This window comes from Oncorhynchus masou, chromosome 4, assembly GCF_036934945.1.
Source record: "Oncorhynchus masou masou isolate Uvic2021 chromosome 4, UVic_Omas_1.1, whole genome shotgun sequence".
NCBI classification, from domain to species: domain Eukaryota; kingdom Metazoa; phylum Chordata; class Actinopteri; order Salmoniformes; family Salmonidae; genus Oncorhynchus; species Oncorhynchus masou.
This window is the reverse complement of record NC_088215.1, coordinates 2,125,241-2,148,893: the sequence shown is the minus strand read 5'-3', so window position 1 is coordinate 2,148,893 and position 23,653 is coordinate 2,125,241. Positions and strand designations below refer to the sequence as shown.

General features: G+C 41.8%; 1 protein-coding gene across 1 annotated transcript in view; it reads right to left on the bottom strand.

The window, feature by feature from the left end:
• LOC135521352 (apoptosis-stimulating of p53 protein 2-like) overlaps positions 1 to 20,699 on the bottom strand; it is a 37,628-nt gene extending 16,929 nt beyond the window's left edge. Inside the window, exons 1-6 of the mRNA XM_064947267.1 lie at positions 20,189 to 20,699; positions 4,319 to 4,466; positions 3,645 to 3,758; positions 1,048 to 1,124; positions 838 to 939; positions 219 to 387 (exon numbers count right to left, since the gene is read on the bottom strand). Of these exons, the coding sequence (XP_064803339.1) occupies positions 219 to 387; positions 838 to 939; positions 1,048 to 1,124; positions 3,645 to 3,758; positions 4,319 to 4,466; positions 20,189 to 20,197 (619 nt within the window). The 5' untranslated portion in view covers positions 20,198 to 20,699. The remainder of the gene's footprint in view (positions 1 to 218; positions 388 to 837; positions 940 to 1,047; positions 1,125 to 3,644; positions 3,759 to 4,318; positions 4,467 to 20,188) is intronic.
• Between the last annotated feature and the right edge of the window lie 2,954 nt (positions 20,700 to 23,653).

The following is a 23,653-nucleotide window of genomic DNA, read 5'->3' as shown; positions in this document are numbered from 1 at the left end:
ACACAGATAACTGGACAAAATAATATTCTGGATACCTAAACCTGGAATCTTCTTTTGAACCAAAAGTAGTTAGCTGGTTGTACACTGTAGGCTTAAAAGAAATGTGTGTCAAGTAGGGGAAAAAAACATGTCACCCAGAAAGCCCTACTCAGCTCCTTCCCCAAACCCCTCTTAATCGAGTGTCTTGACTCCTCCCTCACTCTCCCCTTGGCACTGACCCAGTTTGCTGTTGCTAAGACGTTTCTGCTCCACTTGACCCTTAAGGGCCCGCACCCGCCGCAGCTTGGTCTCCTGGTTCTCAGCGTTCTCACAAAGCTGCAGTAGTCTCTCATGCTCTGACGCCTGCTGCTGCTGCTCCTGCAGCTTCAGGTAGCGCAGACGTTGCTCCTAGCCAACCAAACAAGAAAACATTTTCAGATTAAAGTTTTTAATAATAGCCACATGGTGTATTAAAAGTAGTAGTATTTGGTCCCATATCCCTGGCACACAATGACTACTTCAAGTTTGTGACTATACAAACTCTTGTTTTGGGTGTTTTTTGCATCATGTCTTGCCCAATAGTAACTAAATACATGTGAGAATAGAAGATGTTTCTGAAACACTGCTATATTCACATGGATGGTGCCATGATTATGAATTAATCATAAACGAAGCATGAATAATGATGAGTGAGAAAGTTAGAAGTACAAAGATAATTCCCCCCTCTCTGGATAAGAGGGTCAGCTTAATGACTAATCACCATAAATAACTACTGATTATAATTTATAGCCAAGTCGGTCAGTCACAATTTACCCACAACGTATCATGCTCTCCAACATGACCAATGTCTTGCCCTACCTTTGAGGCCAGGAGCTGCTGCTGCGAATTGATCTGCTGCTGTTGCCGTGACGCCAACTCCTGCAGCTCCGAGAGGGTGATGTCCATGCAAGGTGGTGCCACCTGGGGGGGTGGGGGGGGGGGGGGGAGGTCAATAATGACAAATAATGTGTCACACCTTAACAGCTTCCATCTTCCTTCATTTTACTGTGGTACCGTTTTTGCACTCACCCCATTCTCCATGCATCGGTCCACAGGCACCTTGACCATGTTCCTTTTAGCGGAGGGATCGCAAACCCTTGATCCGCCTATACAAGACAAAATACAGCGGTCTTGTGAGTGTGTGTGTTTATATCTAACTGTTGGAGAGGGACGTGCATTTGCTTCACAACTGATCGTGGGAAGTATAAAGAGGCAAGAAGCGAATTGTTATTTGGGGAAAATTACACATTTGGAGGCATCTCTGTTAAAAGGGGGCTCCAATCTGTTTGTGTATTACAGTCTGTTTATGACCAAAGTTGGAACAAACATGACCGGAAAACCAACACAAGACCCGAGCACTGCGCCATTAATAGGGGTCATACTCTTGAGGATACAGGATGAAAAGGACAAGCATGAGTTGGAGAACTGCTCATTGTGTAATAACTGGTGGAGCAGCCAAAAGAACCAGGCCTCTTCCACACAGTTGCTCTTCCCGTGCCAGTGTCTGACAGTTATGCAATGCTGTTTAGCGAAGTCCTTATATGGGTAACCCAAAAAGGCTGATCGCTTTAATAAGCTCTTTGGGGGTCACAACTCAGGCTTATTAGTTACACAACCCAAATTCTACACCTTATATGGTAATAACGGCACAAGCTAAACAGGGAGCCAAGCCAGACTAGTTGTAATTGACTACAATCGTGTCCCAAATACAAATAATAAAGCCTTTGTGCTGGGATATCCCTTGCACTGTTCTGTTGCGCAATATGGCTTTGTCCTGTGTAGGGGGTCGTTCCAAACAACTAGAAACCCAAACACATGGAACTACACAAGGTTCTCAAATGACCAGAGAGCCTTGGGTAAAGAAAGACATGGTTTTCTGTTGTTTTCAAGTGACATAAAGGACTAAGTTATGCGGGTGCATCACATAGTGATACCATTGAAAAGAACATGTCCTTGGCTAATCGTCTTATGAAAACGTAAATGAGGATATTCGCAGAAGAAATTACAAGCACAAAACTAAAATCACAGCAATGAAAAAAAAAGTGTACTGTTCCCCATGGGCTCACTTTAGCCATTAACATGGGCGTATTCATTACACAGATACTGTTGCAAAACGTTTCTTAAACGGAAGCAAATGGGAAAAAAACAGAGGGACCTACCTGAATTTGTCCAATATAGACATGTTTTGCTGTTTGTTTGCTTCCGTTTGGTTCTTAAACGGTAAACGGTTTCCGTAATGAATACACCCCAGCTGAGAGGGCATTAACATGCTACAGTACCTAAGACTACAAGGTGGAGTTGTTTAAAGGTGCTTACACATGTGGAAGCTAGGTGAATTGCAACAGGACTAGGCTGCATTCAAAACAAATACCCCCTACCCCGCATCCCATTTCCCCGTAACATGGCAGATATTCGCGCTTGAACCTTTTACTTTCGGTTTTGGTCCACCACATTCAAACAGCAGTAAAAACTACTTTTTTTTTTTTAGAAAATTTTGGACATATTTTTCACAGCGATTTAGACGTTACAATGATTCCCTACGCTATTCATTGTTTGCTTTCTCACATAAACTGAAATTTAGTGAATAGTGTAACATTTTAGCACCCAGGAAATGACAGAGTAATTTCTACATTGGCCACTTGACCTGATTTCCCCTAAACACAGCCACAAAATCAAAACACCTTTCCCATTTTGGCAACAGATGCCGGCCTGGCAGGAGAAATCAATAGGCGAATATCACAGCCAATCACAACACTGGCAGTAAGTAATACTGTGAAACACTGTCTTTACACTATTACTGCAGATATATTATGTACATTATCTGAAATTACAATGCAAAAATAAAGTACAAATCCTATGTGTAGCACCTTTAAAGTGTGTTAAAGTGTTAAAATATTGTACATCATATGGGGGTGTGTTCAAAAACGGACAGTGCCCGTGGCTTATCATCACCACCACACACACAGGCTGCATCATGAATGGCATCCAAATCCTTATTGTGTACTACACAGTGACCAGGGCCCATTGGCCATTTGGGACGCACCCAGAGTCAGAAAAATCCTGGGCCTACCTTTGGGCCTGAGAGAATGCAGGCAAGACAGAAAATTAGAGTGTACCCTGTTAAATAACTATGTTCCCAGCAGCCGCAAAACATCATGGCGATTTTAATTATCTCGGCGATGTTTAGAATGCTTGGCACTGTGCCATGGCCAAAACCGCATGCATCATCAAATAACATGAAGATATACAATCTTTATCACTCATTTTTTTGTTGATTTTACTTCACGTGACAGTTATTCTAATCCATATACAAAGCAAAATGATTTCATTGATTTGGAAAAAAAAGTAAAATCCAATTCAATTGTTTTGAAATTCGTCATCCCAACAATGGGGACGAGGAAGTGTGTCTGCCAGTTAGAATAGTAGCTGGCTGTATTGACTTTGGCTCAACTGTAATGGAATAGAACATTGTGTACACCACACACATAACGGCCAGTGAACACAGCTGCCTACCCAGGCTTTCACATTTTTCAGGCTACGCTTGACACATTCAGTTACCACACTATTTACCATCCAGGGTACTGGTGGGGGATGGGCATCGATAAATGTGTGTTTGTGGCTCTCACCTGACTCTCTGCAGGGTGCCCGGTCATGGCGCAGGAGGAAGCGCACCTCCCCCCTCTGGTGTCCCCAACGCTGGAGCATGTCCAGCATTCGCTCTCCGTCACCAATGGCGCGCTCTGGTGTGACAAAGAAATATGCCTGAGTAAGCGGTTCTTGAGTCCAAGGCATGGTTCCATTTTGGTCCCTTGCCTCTTACCCCCAACCTTTACCCTTCAGGTATTCACATCTGACGGGATTGTGATACTGCTTTCACCTATTACGTCACCTTTAAGATTATAGTGAACACCGAAGTTGTAGGGGCTAGGGAGTGAAATGGAACTGGGCCAAAGTTGACATTGAACAAGATTTTTGGGGGTTCCTCCTACCCACCACTGAAAACTCAGGCCTTCGATTGGCTTTATGAGTGTAGCCCAGCATAACATCAACCTAGAGTAAACACTGACATCAAAAGTTAGCCAGGAAGTGTCCTGGTTGGTCTAGCAGTGATACCACAGCCTCACACATGACTACGGTGTTGGCATGGGTTTGAATCTGGCCCATGCCCTTCTAACACCTCTCCTACTTTACTGTCTCTTTTCACTGTCCAACAACTTGATCCTTAACTAGTTGTCACTTTAAGACAAGTTTAAAAGGCATAAAATTGAAAAGACTGAGTCAGAACCATTCTGAAACTCACCTGAGCCTCGCCACATTTCAGCTAGGAAGCATTCTCCCTCCCCCGGCTCCTTGCACAGCTCCACCACATCACGGCACAGGGTTTCCGGGGTAACGGGCACCTCTGTGAAATGCTGGTCATTGTTGCTGAGGTACACGGTGAGGAACATCTAAGACACAGACAGTGAAAAATAGACCATTAGAACAGTGTTAGAGAACATTGGGGTCCAACTCCAGACAAGACTGAGCCAATTCAGAAACCCCCACTGCAGTGGGTTTTAGTGAGAACAGAATAAGTAGCACATTAGGTCCCTGTTCCATTTGAAACAAAGATGGTCAATGTCTATTTTGGATAAACAAATCTTACGGGGAGTCATTTGTCAATGTGGTCTTTTTTCCTAAGAGGGGCAATTCCACGATAGAGACTGATATTTTTTACTTAAAATGTATGCCAAACGAAAACCATTGATTTAAAAGTTTAACAAACCACACAACTCTATGCACAAGGACTACTTTTAACAATTTACACACGGAATATAATTTACTGAAAGAACTGTGCAGATGTAAAGTTTGGTAACAGAATTTCAGTTAAATCTCCCTCAGTTTGTGACCACGTTTTCCAAACACTTGGAAAACGTGGTCAAAGATTCAAATATGTCTGCAGAAAGAATGCGATGTCAGGTATGACATGACACAGTAAAAATACATGTATTTTGGTTATTGAACTGTATACATTAAGTGAAGTAAATTTACACCCGGTAACAGAATTTCATCATGGGTCCTTGATCTATGCTACACAGAAATGCATAAATACTAAATCCATACACAAAGGTGCAATATCATCCTTTGCATATTTATTTATTACTCTACTGGCTAATATTTTAATGAGCTCCACCACCAAACAAGACCAAATCTGAACCAATCATAGGCGTCTATTTTTCACAAGTTTGGACATCAAAGTACATGCCCAGCCCCAGTAGAGCTATGGAGTATAGCACAGAACAGTAATTATAGTTCAGTACAGTAAAATATAGCACAGTACACACGTGTAATGTACTGTATCTTACTGTACTATATTCTACATTTATTTACTGTACTGTGTTGTCCAAACTTATGAAACATAAGTGTCCGGACCAAATCTGAACTAATCGTGGACGTCTATGTTTGGGCCGGTCCAGATGTCTGTGGAAGCTGAAATCAAGACTGGTCCGGACCAAGAAATGACGTCTGTGGACGTTGAAATCGAGGCCAGGGCGGACTGACCAAATAAAACATTGAATGAGAGGGTAAGTGTCATAAGAGCTAGGAGATGTTGCATTAATTAGAGAGAGAGAAGAGAGGTTATCCAGACTTTTCACACTCTTGCTTTGACAACCAGATGACAGAAAGGAAAAAAATGTATCAGCTGAACAGTTGGGTCGCCTGCTACTGTTCTCCCTTTTGCTGGCATACTATTGTTGTTTGTGACAACTATGATTTCCCATTGTAGCCAATTCAATTGCAGACATTCCGTTAACAATTTTTTTGAAACTCTGTTACCGATTTGGTAACAGATTTCTTTTTTTTTACCCCCTTTTTCTCCGCAATTTCGTAGTATCCAATTGTTAGTAGTTACTATCTTGTCTCATCGCTACAACTCACGTACGGGCTCGGGAGAGACGAAGGTCGAAAGCCATGCGTCCTCCGAAACACAACCCAACCAAGCCGCACTGCTTCTTAACACAGCGAGTATCCAACCCGGATGCCAGCCGCACCTATGTGTCGGAGGAAACACCGTGCACCTGTCGACCTGGTTAGCGTGTACTGTGCTAAGTTGACTGTGCCTTTAAACAGCTTGGAAAATTCCAGAAAATGATGTCATGGCTTTAGAAGCTTCTGCTAGGCTATTTTAAATAATTTGAGCCAATTAGAGGTGTACCTGTGCGTGTATTTCAAGGCCTACCTTCAAACTCAGTGCCTCTTTGCTTGACATAGAAAAATCTAAAGAAATCAGCCAAGACCTCAGAAAAAAAGTCTGGTTCATCCTTGGGAGCAATTTCTAAACGCCTGAAGGTACCACATTCATCTGTACAAATGCAGCCATCATACCTCTCCGGAAGGAGACGCATTCGGTCTCCTAGAGATGTATTATTATTATTTTTTTACCTTTATTTAACTAGGCAAGTCAGTTAAGAACAAATTCTTATTTTCAATGACGGCCTAGGAACATTGGGTTTAACTGCCTGTTCAGGGGCAGAGCGACAGATTTGTACCTTGTCAGCTTGGGGGTTTGAACTCGCAACCTTCCGGTTACTAGTCCAACACTCTAACCACTAGATGGACGTACTTTGGTGCGAAATGTCAAAATCAAATCCCAGAACAGGAACAGCAAAGGATCTTGTGAAGATGCTGGAGGAAACAGGTACAAAAGTATCCATATCCACAGTAAAATTTGTCCTATATCGACATAACCTGAAAGGCCGCTCAGCAAGGAAGAAGCCACTGCTCCAAAACCGCCATAAAAAAAGCCAGACTATGGTTTATAACTGCACAAGAGGACAAAGATCGTCCTTTTTTGAGAAATGTCCGCTGGTCTGATGAAACAAAAATAGATATGTTTGGCCATAATGACCATTGTTATGTTTAGAGGAAAAAGGGGGAGGCTTGCAAGCCCGAAGAACACCCTCCCAACCGTGAAGCACGGGGGTGACAGCATCATGTTGTGGGGGTGCTTTGCTGCAGACAGGACTGGTGCACTTGACAAAAGAGATGGCATCATGAGGAAAGAAAATTGGTCACAAATGGGTCTTCCAAATGGACAATGACCACAAGCATACTTCCAAAGTTGTGGCAAAATGGCTTAAGGACAACAAAGTCAAGGTATTGGAGTGGCCATCACAAAGCTCTGCCCTGAATCCCATAGAAAATGTGTGGTACCTTCAGAGGGCGTTTGCAAATTACTCGAACCAGGAACACATCGACAACAGCCACCTTCGAAGCATCGTTACCCATCGCTCGACAAAAGCCGCGGCCCTTGCAGAGCAAGGGGAACAACTACTTCAAGGTCTCAGAGCGAGTGACGTCACCGATTGAAACGGTTTTAGCGCGCACCCCACTAACTAGCTAGCCATTTCACATCGGTTACACCAGCCTAATCTCGGGAGTTGATACGCTTGAAGTCATAAACACCTCAATGCTTGAATCACAGCGAAAAGCTGCTGGCAAACGCACAAAAGTGCTGTTTGAATGAATGCTTACGAGCCTGCTGCTGCCTACCACCGCTCAGTCAGACTGCTCTATCAAATCTTAGACTTAATTATAACATAATAACACACAGAAATACGAGCCTTAAGTCATTAACATGGTCAAATCCGAAAACTATCATTTCGAAAACAAAACGTTTATTCTTTCAGTGAATTACGGAACCGTATTTTATCTAACGGGTGGCATCCATAAGTCTAAATATTCCTGTTACATTGCACAACCTTCAATGTTATGTCATAATTATGTAAAATTCTGGCAAATTAGTTCGCAATGAGCCAGGCGGCCCAAACTGTTGCATATATCCTGACTCTGCGTGCAATGAACGCAAGAGAAGTGACACAATTTCCCTAGCTTAATATTGCCTGCTAACCTGGATTTCTTTTAACTAAATATGCAGGTTTAAGAAAATATACTTCTGTGTATTGATTTTAAGAAAGGCATTGATGTTTATGGTTCGGTACATTCGTGCAATGATTGTGCTTTTTTCGCAAATGCGCTTTTGTTAAATCATCCCGTTTGGCGAAGTTGTCTGTCTTTGTTAGGAACAAAGTCTTCACACAGTTCGCAACGAGCCATATACAGTGCGGAGAACAAGTATTTGATAACCTGCAATATCGGCAGTGTTTCCTACTTACAAAGCATGTAGAGGTCTGTAATTTTTAACATAGGTACACTTCAACTATGAGAGACGGAATCTAAAACAAAATTCTAAATCACATTGTATGATTTTTAATTAATTTGCATTTTATTGCATGACATAAGTATTTGATCACCTACCAACCAGTAAGAATTCCAGCTCTCACAGACCTGTTAGTTGTTCTTTAAGAAGCCCTCCTGTTCTCCACTCATTACCTGTATTAACTGCACCTGTTTGAACTCGTTACCTGTATAAAAGCACCTGTCCACACACTCAGTCAAACAGACTCCAACCTCTCCACAATGGCCAAGACCAGAGAGCTGTGTAAGGACATCAGGGATAAAAAAAATTGTAGACCTGCACAAAGCTGGGATGGGCTACAGGACAATAGGCAAGCAGCTTGGTGAGAAGGCAACAGCTGTTGGTCCAATTATTAGAAAATGGAAGAAGTTCAAGACGACGGTCAATCACCCTCAGTCTGGGGCTCCATGCAATATCTCACCTCATGGGGCATCAATGATCATGAGGAAGGTGAGGGATCAGCCCAGAACTACACGGCAGGACCTGGTCAATGACCTGAAGAGAGCTGGCACCACAGTCTCAAAGAAAACCATTAGTAACACACTACGCCGTCATGGATTAAAATCCTGCAGCTCACGCAAGGTCTCCCTGCTCAAGACAGCGCATGTCCAGGCCAGTCTGAAGTTTGCCAATGAACATCTGGATGATCCAGAGGAGGAATGGGAGAAGGTCATGTGGTCTGATGGGACAAAAATAGAGCTTTTTGGTCTAAACTCCACTCGCCGTGTTTGGAGGAAGACGGATGAGTACAACCCCAAGAACAAGATCCCAACTTTGAAGCATTGAGTTGGAATCATTCTTTGGAGATGCTTTTCTGCAAAGGGGACAGGACGACTGGATGGGGCCATGTATCACGAGATCACGAGATCTTGGCCAACAACCACCTTCCAAGCTCGTGGCTGGGTCTTCCAGCATGACAACGACCCGAAACACACAGCCAGGGCAACTCAGTAGTGGCTCCGTAAGAAGCATCTCAAGGTCCTGGAGTGGCCTTGCCAGTCTCCAGACCTGAACCCAATAGAAGATCTTTGGAGGGAGCTGAAAGTCCATATTTCCCAGCAACAGCCCCGAAACCTGAAGGATCTGGAGAAGGTCTGTATGGTGGAGTGGGCCAAAATCCCTGCTGCAGTATGTGCAAACCTGGTCAAGAACTACAGGAAACGTATGATCTCTGTAATTGCAAACACAGGTTTCTGTACCAAATATTAAGTTCTGCTTTTCTGATGTATCTCATACTTATAAATAAAATGCAAATTAATTACTTAAATCATACAATGTGATTTTCTGGATTTTTGTTTTAGATTCCGTCCTATGACCTCTACATGCTTTGTAGGAAACACTGCCGATTTTGCAGGTTATCAAATACTTGTTCTCTCCACTGTATATGGACCCCAGCTTGTTTCTCTGTATACAGCACACTTCAACAGCAAATGCATTTAAACGAACGCTGTTCATCAACCAAACCACACTTATACTAATGTATTCATTTATTGAGTGGTAATAGGAAAATGTTGGACTAAATGCACATCTGAAGGAAGCCCATGCTTGAACCAATACAGAAGTGGGGGATGGTGTCAGAGGTTGATAAAGTGAAGAGGAGTAGGCTGTCATTTTCTATTTCACTGCACTGGGCCTTCATTTTATCACATAGGGCTATGGGAACCAGTAGGCACATTGGGAGATCTGAGTGAGCCTTGAGGCCATCTAGGACAATCGGAGATTAACCGGACACTACTTGTTAAGGCTCATTTGACAGTTGACATCTAAAAAGGACTGAAAATGCAGTAAAAATGCCCAAACAGAATGAGCTTTATTTACATCTACAATTTTGAAATAATAATCTAGTTCTTATTTGTTTTTTCAAAGGGGACGCAGACATTGGGAGCTTTTCATAATTCCTTGGCATGTCCCTGTTTGCTTGGCACCACTCACTGTATGCATGGCATGTAAAAGAGATCTGTTGGGCTTTGTAAGACTTGTCAAATACAAATCGACCGAACGTCAAATTACATGCAAAGTAGCACACTTGTATTTTCATACACAAAAGTATAGGTGAGCTATCATTGCTGGCTCATGGTCTGCGTCCCAAATTGCACCCTTTCCCCTATGCAGTGTACTACTTTTGACCAGGACCCATAGGGATATGGTCAAAAGTAGTGCACTATGTAGGGAAAAGCTTACCATTTTGGATGTACCCTTGAAATGGATGACCAAGCCTTTAACAGAATTGGGGGAATCTACTTTTCCCCTCAGAGAATAATCAGTCCGTATGGGTGGGTGCCAATTAGAGGTCGACCGATTATGATTTTTCAACGCCGATACCGATTATTGGAGGACCAAAAAAGCAGATACCGATTAAATCGGGCAATGTTTATTTATTTATTTCTAATAATGACAACTACAACAATACTGAATGAACACTTAACTTAATATAAGACATCAATAAAATCAATTTATCCTCAAGTAAATAATGAAACATGTTCAATTTGGTTTAAATAATGCAAAAACAAAGTGTTGGAGAAAAGGTGCAATATGTGCCATGTAAGAAAGCTAACGTTTAAGTTCCTTACTCAGAACATGAGAACATATGAAAGCTGGTGGTTCCTTTTAACATGAGTCTTCAATATTCCCAGGTAAGAAGTTTTAGGTTGTAGTTATTATAGGACTATTTCCCTCTATACCATTTGTATTTCATTAACCTTTGACTATTGGATGTTCTTATAGGCACTATAGTATTGCCAGTGTAACAGTATAGCTTCCATCCCTCTCCTCGCTCCTCCCTGTGCTCGAATCAGCAACACATCGACAACAGCCATCATCGAAGCAGTTACCCATGCAGAGCAAGGGAAACAAAATCAAATCAAATTTATTTATATAGCCCTTCGTACATCAGCTGATATCTCAAACTGCTGTACAGAAACCCAGCCTAAAACCCCAAACAGCAAGCAATGCAGGTGTAGAAGCACGGTGGCCAACCACTGCAAGGCTCAGAGCCAGTAACATTTTAAACGCTATTTTTTGACTATGTCCTTGTGCTATCCCCCACGGTCGACGTTCCATTGATCTCGTACTGTATGTACAAGTGGGGTCCGAAATTATTAACACCCTTGATAAAGATTAGCAATAATGACTGTATAAAATAAATCAAATACTGAGTTATATTGTATGCAACAAAACATTTTTGGGTGAAACTATATAATTTTAAACATTTGATTAGAGAAAGAGATTTTGTTTAACAAGTAATATAAAAAAAGGCAGGGGTTAAAATGATCGACACCACTAAAGATTCTTAGAAATAAAGTAGTTGTCAAGATCGTTGGAAGCATACTCGGACCAACGTGCTGCGTGATCTGGGCGCCACATCTTTTTATTTAAAGTAAGTGAACCACACAACAAAACAGTAAAGAATAAACGAGCCGTGACAACAATGGAGTGCTAAAATAAACAATATCCCACAAACACAGGTGGGAAAAACAACTACTTAAATATGATCCCCAATTAGAGACAACGATTAACAGCTGCCTCTAATTGGGGATCATACAAAACACCAACATAGAAAAACTAGATCTCCCCCTATTCATACCCTGACCTACTATACCATAGAGAAACAATGGCTCTCTATGGTCAGGGCGTGACAGTAGTCAGAAGTGTAGTATTTGGTCCCATATTCCTAGCAAGATATGACCACATCAAGCTTGTGACTCTTCAAAGTTGTTGGACGTAATCTCAGCAGAAAAAGAAACGTCCCTTTTTCAGGACCTGGTCTTTCAAAGATAATTCATAAAAATCCAAATAACTTCACAGATCTTCATTGCAAAGGGTTTAAACACTGTTTCCCATGCTTGTTCAATGAACCATAAACAATTAATGAACATGCACCTGTGGAACGGTTGTTCAGACACTGACCTAAATTGCCTACCATCTATAAGCTGTTACAGTTATGGAAACTTAGAAGACTAAAGAGGACTTTCTACCGACTCTGAAAAACACCAAAAGAAAGATGCCCAGGGTCCCTGCTCACCTGGGTAAACGTGCATTAGGCATGCTGCAAGGAGGCATGAGGACTGCAGATGTGGCCAGGGCAATAAATTGCAATATCCGTACTGTGAGACGCCTAAGACAGCGCTACAGGGAGACAGGACGGACAGCTGATCGTCCTCGCAGTGGCAGACCACGTGTAACAACATTGTGCATAGGATCGTTACATCCGAACCTCACACTTGCAGGACAAGATGTCAACAACAATTACCTGAGTTACACCAGGAATGCACAATCCCTCGATCAGTGCTCAGACTGTCCGCAATAGGCTGAGAGAGGCTGGACTGTGGGCTTTTGTAGGCCTGTTGTAAGGCAGGTCCTCACCAGACGTCACCGGCAACAACGTCGCCGATGGGCACAAACCCACTGTTGCTGGACCAGACGTGCAAAAAGTGATTTTCACTGACGAGTCGCGGTTTTGTCTCACAAGGGGTGATGCTCGGATTCGCATTTATCATCGAAGGAATGAGCGTGACACCGAGGCATGTACTACGGAGCGGGATCAATTTGGAGGTGGAGTGTCCGTCATGGTCTGGGGTGGTGTGTCACAGCATCATCGGACTGAGCTTGTTGTCATTGCAGGCAATTTCAACACTGAGTTACAGGGAAGACCTCCTCCTCCCTCATGTGGTACCCTTCCTGCAGGCTCGTCCTGGCATGACAACGCCACCAGCCATACTGCTCGTTCTGTGCGTGATTTCCTGCAAGACAGGAATGTCAGTGTTCTGCCATGGCCAGCGAAGAGCCCGGATCTCAATCTCATTGAACACGTCTGGGACTTGTTGGATCGGAGGGTTAGGGCTCGGGCCATTCCCCCCAGAAAGGTCCAGGAACTTGCAGGTGCCTTGGACGAAGAGTGGGGTAACATCTCACAGAAAACCTGGCAAATGTGGTGCAGTCCATGAGGAGATGCACTGCAGTACTTAATGCAGCTGGTGGCCACACCAGAAAGATACTGACTGTTACTTTTGATTTAGCCCCCTTTGTTCAGGGACATATTATTCTATTTCTGTTAGTCACATGTCTGTGGAACTTGTTCAGTTTATGTCTCAGTTGTTGAATCTTGTGTTCATACAAATATTTACACATGTTAAGTTTGCTGAAAATAAAACGCAGTTGACAGTGAGAGGACGTTTCTTTTTTTGCTGAGTTTATTTGCAGTTAGTTTTTGGTTGTGTTTCAGATCCTTTTGTGGACAATATAAATTCATTGTAGGGCCTACTGAGTGGCGCAGCGGTCTCAGGCACTGCATCGCAGTGCTTGATACGTCACCACAGACCTGGCTTCGACCCCTGGTTGTGTCAGTCTGGCAGTGACCAGGACTACCATGTGGCAGCACACAATTGGCCCAATGTCGTCCAGGTTAGGGGAGGGTTTTGCCAGGGGTACTTGACTTATCGCTCTAGCGACTCTTTGTGGCGGGCGGGCCGCCTGCAGTCTGACTTGGGTCAACAGTTGAGCAGTGTTTCCTCCGACACGTTGGTGCAGCTAGTTTCAGGGTTAAGCGGGTGGGTGTTAAGGAGCGCCGTTTGGCGGGTCATGTTTCGGGGGACGCATGACTCGACCTTTGCCTCTCCTGTGCCCTTTGGTGAGTTGCAGTGATGAGACAAGATCGAAATTGGGAGAACAAAAAAAATAGTCATTTATGTATTGTGTCATTTTGGACTCACTTTTATTGTAAATTAAGAATAGAATATGTTTCTAAACACTTCTACATTATTGTGGATGCTACCATGGTTATGAACAATCCTGAATGAATCGTGAATAATAATGACTGAGAAAGTTAGAGGGCCAAAGATCATGCTGCCAACACATGGTAACCTCCCCTGGTAATGGTGAGAGTTCCGCATGTCTTGAGGGTATGATCTTTGACCCTTTAAGTTCTCACTCATTATTCAGGATTATCCATAATCATGGTAGAATCCACATTAATACAGAAGTGTTTAGAAATATATTCTATTCTTATTTATAATAAAAGTGACAATACATTATTTATCATTCATTTATATTGGGCACAAACTAATCTGAAACAACTAAAACGAACTGCAAATGCAACCAACATGTTTGTAGTCACGAGCTTGATGTAGTCATTGCGTGATAAGAATATGGGACCAAATACTAAACGTTTTACTATTTTATAAGAATCTTTAGGGGTGTCAATAATTTTGACCCCTACCTTCGAGAAAAAGATTATATATCGCGTTCTCTAACAAATTGTATTAGTATATAATTGCCCAAATTTCCCATTTTTTTAGCATACAATATAGCTCAGTATTTGAATTCTTTATTTTTTACTGTCATTATTGCTCATCTTTATCAAGTGTGTCAATAATTTTGGACCCCACCGTATATTTTGGAGAACCAGAAGTAGAATAGAATACTTCACTGCTTGAGAGAATGTGTCCTATAGGCTACATTGTCTTCCAGGTAGCCACAGATCATTCCAGTTTTCAGAATAAGACGTGCAGAGGCAGTAGTTGTATAAACAAAGCCATGATATAATTGAAAACAATACATTCTTATTCTATGGATAGGTTCTATATACACACTTATGGCAGGTGACTTGATTGAATACAATTCCCCTGATTCACACAGCTGGGGAAAGGCAGAGCACTTTGATTTTGCATGTGGGTACAGCCCTAATAACACAACACTGCCCTTCTATTCAGACAGATCAGACAGCTCCAGGGGGAAGTTTCCCCTAAGTACACATCTCGGATCAGCTTCCCCTCCCCCAATCAAAAATAAATTGCAAAACTAACCCATGATGAGCGTCTGGGGCAACTTAACCCTCCTCCGATCAGACATTGGCCTGCGATGTCTAGTCTGTGGTAAAAAAATAAAATAATGTTTCACAGTGTGGGGCATCTAATGAGATCAGTTAGGCTAAGCTTCTCATTAATGGAGCATCAGTGTGACTGAGAACAAACCTCATTAGCAATAGGGATTCTTATTTGGTGGAGGATAAGGCGATGAGCTAAGTGCTATGATATCTTCGGAAATGTTTGCTGTAATTGCAAATTGTTCCTCTGTTATTAGGTGAGATGGGCATTTGACCACGATGACTCGGACTAGAGACTCTATACGACCTTCCCTTAACAAATGTCAACTAAAAAGTTCTGTATTTCATCATGTAACCATGACTAAATCACTGTTGATAGGGATAGACTAAATTAATCATGGATTGTGGTCTTCATCCAAAATCTAATTACTGACAAAGCCCTTCTTGTGCCTGCAAATTCACCAACCACACAAAAAAAAAAAAAAATATTGCATGAGAAGCCTTGAGGAAATCAAAATAACCTTTTTTGTGACATTCATTGTTGGTGAATTATTGTGCTGTGGTGATAAAAATGCTAGAGCGCCCAAAAGTAGACATGGAAGGAGAACAAGTTGAAATGATACACACAAGTTGTTATAGGACTGACCATTACATTTGGTGAATAAACAGGTTGAGTGAATTGTCGATATACCATGACGGACTCAAAATTGAAAGCCAATTAATTGGAATAGAGTGAATATTGATTAAGTTTGTTGTGACGGCAGTTACAAGCTACAGGAGTAATCCAATCCACTGCAGTCATTCATTATTCATGCCAATAACAGCATCCAACAAATGAGCATCTGTCGATAGATGCATCATCAAGGCAAAGCCATCCTAGAGTCCAACTTCAAAGAACTTGTGTTTCCTCTTGAAACGGTATCATTTTCTCCATTACGTGTTTAAAAAAATATATTAGCACTAACTCTTGACTTGTGGTTGTGTGGCTCTTTAATACATGTTGGCAGATTGGGATAGGTTTGGAAGCCGTTACCACTGGTCAGCTCCCAATGTTTTTAAGCTGCGGCCTGGACCCAGGCCATGTGGCCAGGCTCACGTGACTTTACTATTGAATCAGCGTAGCATTAGCAACCCTCCTCCGTTCCCAACCCCCACTGTGCTGAGCATTACTCTGGGAGCAGAAAAACATACTGGGTGAAAACTAACACAACCCAGTCACTGAAAAGTTTACATCTTCATAATGCATTCGGGACAATGGGAAATGTCATTGAAAATCTCCACCAACAGCCACGGAGCAGTACTTTTGACCGATCGCCTAATGGATTTATAAATAGCGTAAATGTAGCAGCAGGAAGATTGTGTATGTCTGTCTGTGTGCTTGCTTACTGGTCACTTACTGTTACTGGTAACAGTTGTAAAGGCCCTCTAACCTCAGACGTGGGATGAGTTTAACAACGGTAATCAATGACATTTGGAACCAGATAACAGAGTTCGGTGGAGCCTATCAACTAATCTGTTATTTATTACCTGTATCACCCCTGACCCTGCTAAATTTAAAAAAAAAATTTTTTTTAATTTTACTAGGCAAGTCAGTTAAGAACAAATTCTTATTTTCAATGACGGCCTAGGAACAGTGGGTTAACTGCCTGTTCAGGGGCAGAACGACAGATTTGTACCTTGTCAGCTCGGGGATTCGAACTTGCAACCTTTTAATTACTAGTCCAACGCTCTAACCACTAGGCAGTTAATTGTGTTAGGTAGTTCATTGTGTTAATTGTGTTGTTTCCACAAAATGTGTCCCCCAAATAACTGGTGTCACTTTTTGGTGCCAACCTTGGCTAATACCTCACTTATAGATAGGATGTCCTTGCAAGCTGAGTAAAAATCAATTTTCAGTTCACATAACCAAGTGATGGAACAGCCTAAAATAGATTTAGCACCTCGTTTATGAATTCTACCAGGGCAAACAATAATCTCCCAGGGTTGACATATATAAAGAAATACAAGATGTTGGGCCAAAACCATAGGGCTCCCAAGAGGAACAGGCAGGCATGCGGAGTTATATTTCTCTCACCATCATTACAGTTTAACAATGCAGGATCATTGTTCTTCAAATAATAGTTAGAATTATTGTTGTGTGTCTACTTTCCAACCCATGTTTAACTAGCAAAATGACAACTGCTCAGGCAACTATCTTCTTCTTCACTGGGCTCAACTGTTGTTGTCAAGATATGTCATCCACTCATTAGTCAAGATTTCTTTTAAAGAACTGTGTCTGGTTTAAACAAGAAAAGGGAAATGTTTAGATGTTGTTGAGGATGACATGTTGGCTCCAATTCACACATCACTAGGGTATATTGTTACACAGTAACCATGTACTCTACCATGTCCAAGGTCTATAAAGACAGTAATCTGACAGATTAAGATTCTGGAGGTTGTTCCCGATTTTGCCATGGCAAACGTAATCACCAAAGCCTAATTGTGTGTGTGTGTGTGTATATATATATATATTTTATCTAACCTTTATTTAACTAGGTAAATCAGTTAAGAACAAATTCTTATTTACAATGAAGGCCTACACCGGCCAAACCCGGACGATTGTGCGCCCCCCTTTGGGACTCCCAATCACAGCCGATGATGAATTATGACTTTCCATAAGTGAAATAGGCTATTCCCACTAGGCACAAACAGAATAGCGTACACTTGGATTGTGCTAGACAACCACAAACCTTTAAATTGGGATTTTACTTGTTTGTGGTCTATTGAAGCTTTTCTTGCAAAATATGGTGTAGTAGCCTAATTGGCAGTTAACCTCATATGCATGCAGCATGATTTTAAACCATTCTTTAAATTTCTGAAATGTCATTAATCATGAGATATGATTTAAGGAAAGCGAAACCTGCTAGCTAGACATTCAGAGAAACATGGAATTTCTGAAACACATTAGCATGAGAAACAATAGCGGAATCGGCAGGTCAACTTAAAAATAAAAGTCTGCCATTGAAACTAATGCAAACAGATGAAACTAGTGAAAATAAAGTCCCGCAATAAGAACTACTGCACTAATATTTGCGCAAACTCTTTAGAATTGTAATCTGGGGGTGTCACGGAGTAGGCTGAATCCCCATTTTATAGACCCTTGATCCATAGGTAAGGCTGTACATGCTCAATACACATACAGTAGGTTGACTGGTGAGTTTAAAAGGAAAAAAAATCCACCCAAAACCACTAATTTCTTGAATTTACAATGTTAAAAAAACATATGTGAGAAGAATATTTTTTGGGAACAAATGTTTCCTTTTGGCATTATAACAAAGGTTGGTAGCAATAATGAAAATCGTTGTGGAGATCTGTTGCATCTCAAGTCAATTACACAATATGCAATGCTCTCCATGGGCTGGCCGGCTGGCTAACTAACTAACAAACATAGCTACACTCAATAATACCAAAGAAATATCAGCATGTAACGTAGATAGTAAGTGCATTTTGTTAAGGCAATTTTACAGCTATCTCAACCTGCAGATCGATGTGCCTCACAGAGCGGAGTCTGACATTTGCAACGGCAGATATACTTTGATGGGAAACGTTGCCCATGTCAATGGGCCCGTGGGGTGAATTCTGGGCGATTCTGGGACAAGGAGTGCTCTCAGTCAAGGAGTGAATGAGTCTATTGGGCGGTAGCTTAAAAACCCAACATTAGCACGAACTTCGTCAACTAGAAGTACAACATTACAAATATTTTATGAGATGTTAGATAATCTGTAGTATCATATAGTTTTGGATTCGTAATTTTACGTACTATCTGGATTGCGTGACGATTAGCTTAGCAACCGTGTGAAGCATCATGACAACGTGAACGCGATTGGTCGACAGTCTGCTCTGCGTGGGGCGTTATACGTTCCTTCAGGTCATTGGAATCCAGAACTTGGCCAACTGCACCATGTAATACACCCTGGACTTTAGAGGCAGACAACAGGAAAAATTAGCGAGACCCTCCATTAAATTACACATTTCTCGAGGTACGAATATCACAAAAAGATGATCAATGACATAGTCGGGAGGAGACATAATCTCGAGTTATGACATCGGCCAGTATTGAAATCTAACATGTATGATAGGCATTTTGATCGAAAACTCTTATTCCTATTAACTTCCAGTGTAGTGAGAGCGATTATCACTGTGCTAAATGATTCCAGAAGGATTACTGCCTGCTTGATTGGCAATAACTCAGATGCACATGAAAACATGAAATAACCCAGGGAATTAACAGAACATCACCCAGAGATGCACAAAAACAATATAACATTCAAAAAGGGCGTAACCTTTCCTTTAATATGTTGCTAATTTCACAGTGGTTTCAGAGTCCCGCAATAAACTACGACAGCTAATATTTATGAAAACTTTACAGTTCTGTGGGTGTCACTGACTAGGCTGATACCCCAATTTTAATGAACCCAAGATCCATAGGTAAGGCTGTACATTGCAATATATGTATGCCTCCATTGCAATTCTGAAGTCTATACATCAACAGTGCAATTTCAACTGATTTTTACTTTGTGTCAGATTAATTAGTTAGTCTTTTGTTGAATGAAAACAACACTCCAACCTTGTTTAGCAGTATCTAGTACAATTGTGTCATGATTCCACAATGTTTCTCTGTTTGCATCAGTTTCAATTGGGGACTTTTATTTTGAATGCAAACCGCCGATTCCACTATTGTTAACCACGCTAATGTTGTATACAACACTCGGGCCAGTAACCGAAACGTCGCTGGTTTAAATCCCGATTTGACTAGGTCAAAAATCTGTCAACGTTACCAGTACTTAACCGTAATTGCTCCTAAAAATCTGCTAAATGACAAAAATAGTATTTACAGAACCTGCTATTCGTTACGTTGACTGTCAGTGTGCTAAAAACATGTTCAGATTGTGTGTGGTAATCCTTCCTTTGTCTCAATATAACAGAAATAGGGATGGTTGGTATGGCTGAGGGACGAGATACAACATAGCCCAAGGAGTAAGACACATGCTAAACAATTCTGTCTTGTCTAATCGAAATCGCAATCATAACACGAACATAAAAGGAACATGTAGTCTGTTACAATAACTCACCGGCATCATATTGGCAACGTATCACATGCAAAGTTGGCTACTGCTATCTTCGATTCGAGGATATTAAATCCCTCACGTATTCGATAATCCAACAGAGCAGTGACATCAGATCTAGTTTATTCCTTTTTCTGTCGCCCGTTTATTATACGTACGACCGCCTATCTAATTTTACATTCTTCCGTTCCACAATTATTGATGTTGTCGTTACTGGAGACCTGTTGCAATGGAACTGTAACAAGGCCCTTCTCAAAGACAACGATCTATCCCTTGAAATGATTTCTCAGGATTAGTCCGGTGGCCACCTGATCGACATGGTTATTTGGCCCAACAATGTGTAATGTGCAAACCATGAATAATAGAACGGCAGAAATAGCCAACTGTACGTCCATAGTTAAATGCAATTTTCAATCCATCTTTATCTCTATCTATTAAAGACTTACATTTTTAGACAATGTGTATCTAGAAGTGTACTTGCCCACTAGGAAAGGTATCGGTTGAATTAACAAACGTCGGTAACCCAACCCTAAAGCGAATGAGGCGTTCTGCGAATATAATAATGCTACGTTCCTAACTAAGTGGGAAGGTGGTAATCATCAGTTATGAAGCGGTAAATAGGAGTTGTGTACATTCACATGCGTTCAATTCGTTGAGAAACGCTGATTGGCTAATGGCAAACAAGCTGCGTCAACCATCAATTAAAAGTAGAGCTATCATGCTCGTAAACAAATTAGACTTCAACAACCATATTAATAATGTTTTACTGTTGCATTTAACTGCTGAAAATGCTGTTATAGCAGCCGACTTTTATAGACTAGCCGTAACATAGTAAAGTACACTCAAATGACTATGATATGTTAGGTTTGGTATATGGTTATGTAAGACTTTTGGGCACCAAACCAAATTCAAATCAAATCTTATTTGTTGTTATTTTATTGTTATTGTATCGTTGCTTTTATTTTTTACTTCATTTTATTTAGGAAATATTTTTCTGAACTCACTTTTTTTTCTTAAAACTGAATTGTTGGTTAAGGGCTTGTAAAGTAAGCGTTTCACCTTAAGGTGTTGATGTGACAAATCAAATTGTATTTGTATGCGCTGAATACAACAGGTGTAGACCTTCCCATGAAATGCTTACTTACAAGCCCTTAACCAACACTGCAGTTTCAAGAAAAATAAGAGTTAAGAAAAGATTTACTAAATAAAAACTAACACAATAAATTAACAATATATATATACAGCGGGTACTGGATTGAGTCAATGTGCAGGGGTACAGGTAATAATTAAGGTAATATGTACATGTAGGTAGGTGTAAAGTGACTATGCATAGATAATAAAAAGGGGTGACAATGCAAATAGTCCGGGTATCCATTTGATTACCTGTTCAGCTGTCACACCCTGACCATAGTTTTCTTTGTATGTTTCTATGTTTTGTTTGGTCAGGGTGTGATCTGAGTGGGCATTCTATGTTGTGTGTCTCGTTTCTGTTTCTGTGTTTGTGTTTGGCCTGATATGGTTCTCAATCAGAGGCAGGTGTTAGTCATTGTCTCTGATTGGGAACCATATTTAGGTAGCCTGTTTGGTGTTGGGGTTTGTTCCTGTCTTTGTTACACCAGATAGGGCTGTTTTTGGTTTTTCACGTTTTTTTGGTTTTTGTATGTTGTTTTAGTGTCATCTTTATTAAAGATGTATCACAATAACCACGCTGCGTTTTGGTCCGCCTCTCCTTCAACAGAAGAATCCCGTTACATCAGCATTCATATGGCTTGGGAGTACAAGCTTCTAAGGAGGCTTTTGGACCTAGACTTGGTGCTCCTGTATCGCTTTCCACGCGGTAGCAGAGAGTCAAGTCATATTACATTTACTTATAAAGCCCTTCTCACATCAGCTGATATCTCAAAGTGCTGTACAGAAACCCAGCCTAAAACCCTAAAAAGTAAGCATTGCATGTGTAGAAGCACGGTGGCTAGGAAAAACTCCCTAGAAAGGCCAAAACCTAGGAAGAAACCTAGAGAGGAACCAGGCTATGAGGGGTGGCCAGTCCTCTTCTGGCTGTGCCAGGTGGATATTATAACAGAATATGGCCAAGATGTTCAAATGTTCAAAAATGACCAGCATGGTCTAATAATCAGTGGTTGTCGAAGGTGCAACAAGTCAGCACCTCAGGAGTAAATGTCAGTTGGCTTTTCATAGCCAATCATTCAGAGTATCTCTACCGCCCCTGCTGTCTCTAGAGAGTTGAATACAGCAGGTCTGAGACAGGTAGCATGTCCGGTGAGCAGGTCAAGGTCCCATAGCCACAGGCAGAACAGTTGAAACTGGTACAGCAGCATGGCCAGGTGGACTGGGGACAGCAAGAAGTCATCATGCCAGGTCGTCCTGAGGCATGGTCTTAGGGTCAGGTTCCCTGAGAGAGAGAAAGAAAGAAAAATATAGTTAGAGAGAGCATACTTAAATTCACACAGGACACCGGATAAGACAGGAGAAATACTCCAGATATAACAGACTAACCCTAGCTCCCTGACACATAAACTACTGCAGCATAAATACTGGAGGGGTCAGGAGACACTGTGGCCCCATCCGATGATACCCCCGGACAGGGCCAAACAGGCAGGATATAACCCACCCACTTTGCCAAAGCACAGCCACTAGAGGGATATCTTCAACCACCAACTTACCATCCTGAGACAAGGCCGAGTATAGCCCACAAAGATCTTCGCCACGGCACAACCCAAGGGGGGCGCCAACCCAGACAGGAAGACCACGTCAGTGACTCAACCCACTCAAGTGATGCACCCCTCCTAGAGATGGCATTTAAGAGCACCAGTAGGCCAGTGACTCAGCCCCTGTAAGGGGAAGGGAACCGGCCAGGCAGAGACAGCAAGGGCGGATCGTTGCTCCAGTGCCTTTCTGTTCACCTTCACACTCCTGGACCAGTCTACACTCAATCATATGACCCACTGAAGAGATGAGTCTTCAGTAAAGAATTAAAGGTTGAGACTGAGTCTGTGTCTCTCACATGGGTAGGCAGACCATTCCATAAAAATGGAGCTCTATAGGAGAAAGCCCGGCCTCCAGCTGTTTGCTTAGAAATTCTAGGGACTATTAGGAGGGTTGCGTCTTGTGACCGTAGCGTGCATGTAGGTATGTACGACAGGACCACATTGGAAAGATAGGTATGAGCAAGCCCATGTAATGCTTTGTAGGTTAGCAGTAAAACCTTGACATTTTTATTTATTTATTTCACCTTTATTTAACCAGGTAGGCAAGTTGAGAACAAGTTCTCATTTACAATTGCGACCTGGCAAATCAGCCCTTGCCTTAACAGGAAGCCAGTGTAGGGAGGCTAGCACTGGAGTAATATGAGCAAATTTTTTGGTTCTAGTCAGGATTCTAGCAGCCGGATTTAGCACTAACTGAAGTTTATTTAGTGCTTTATCCAGGTAGCCGGAAAGTAGAGCATTGCAG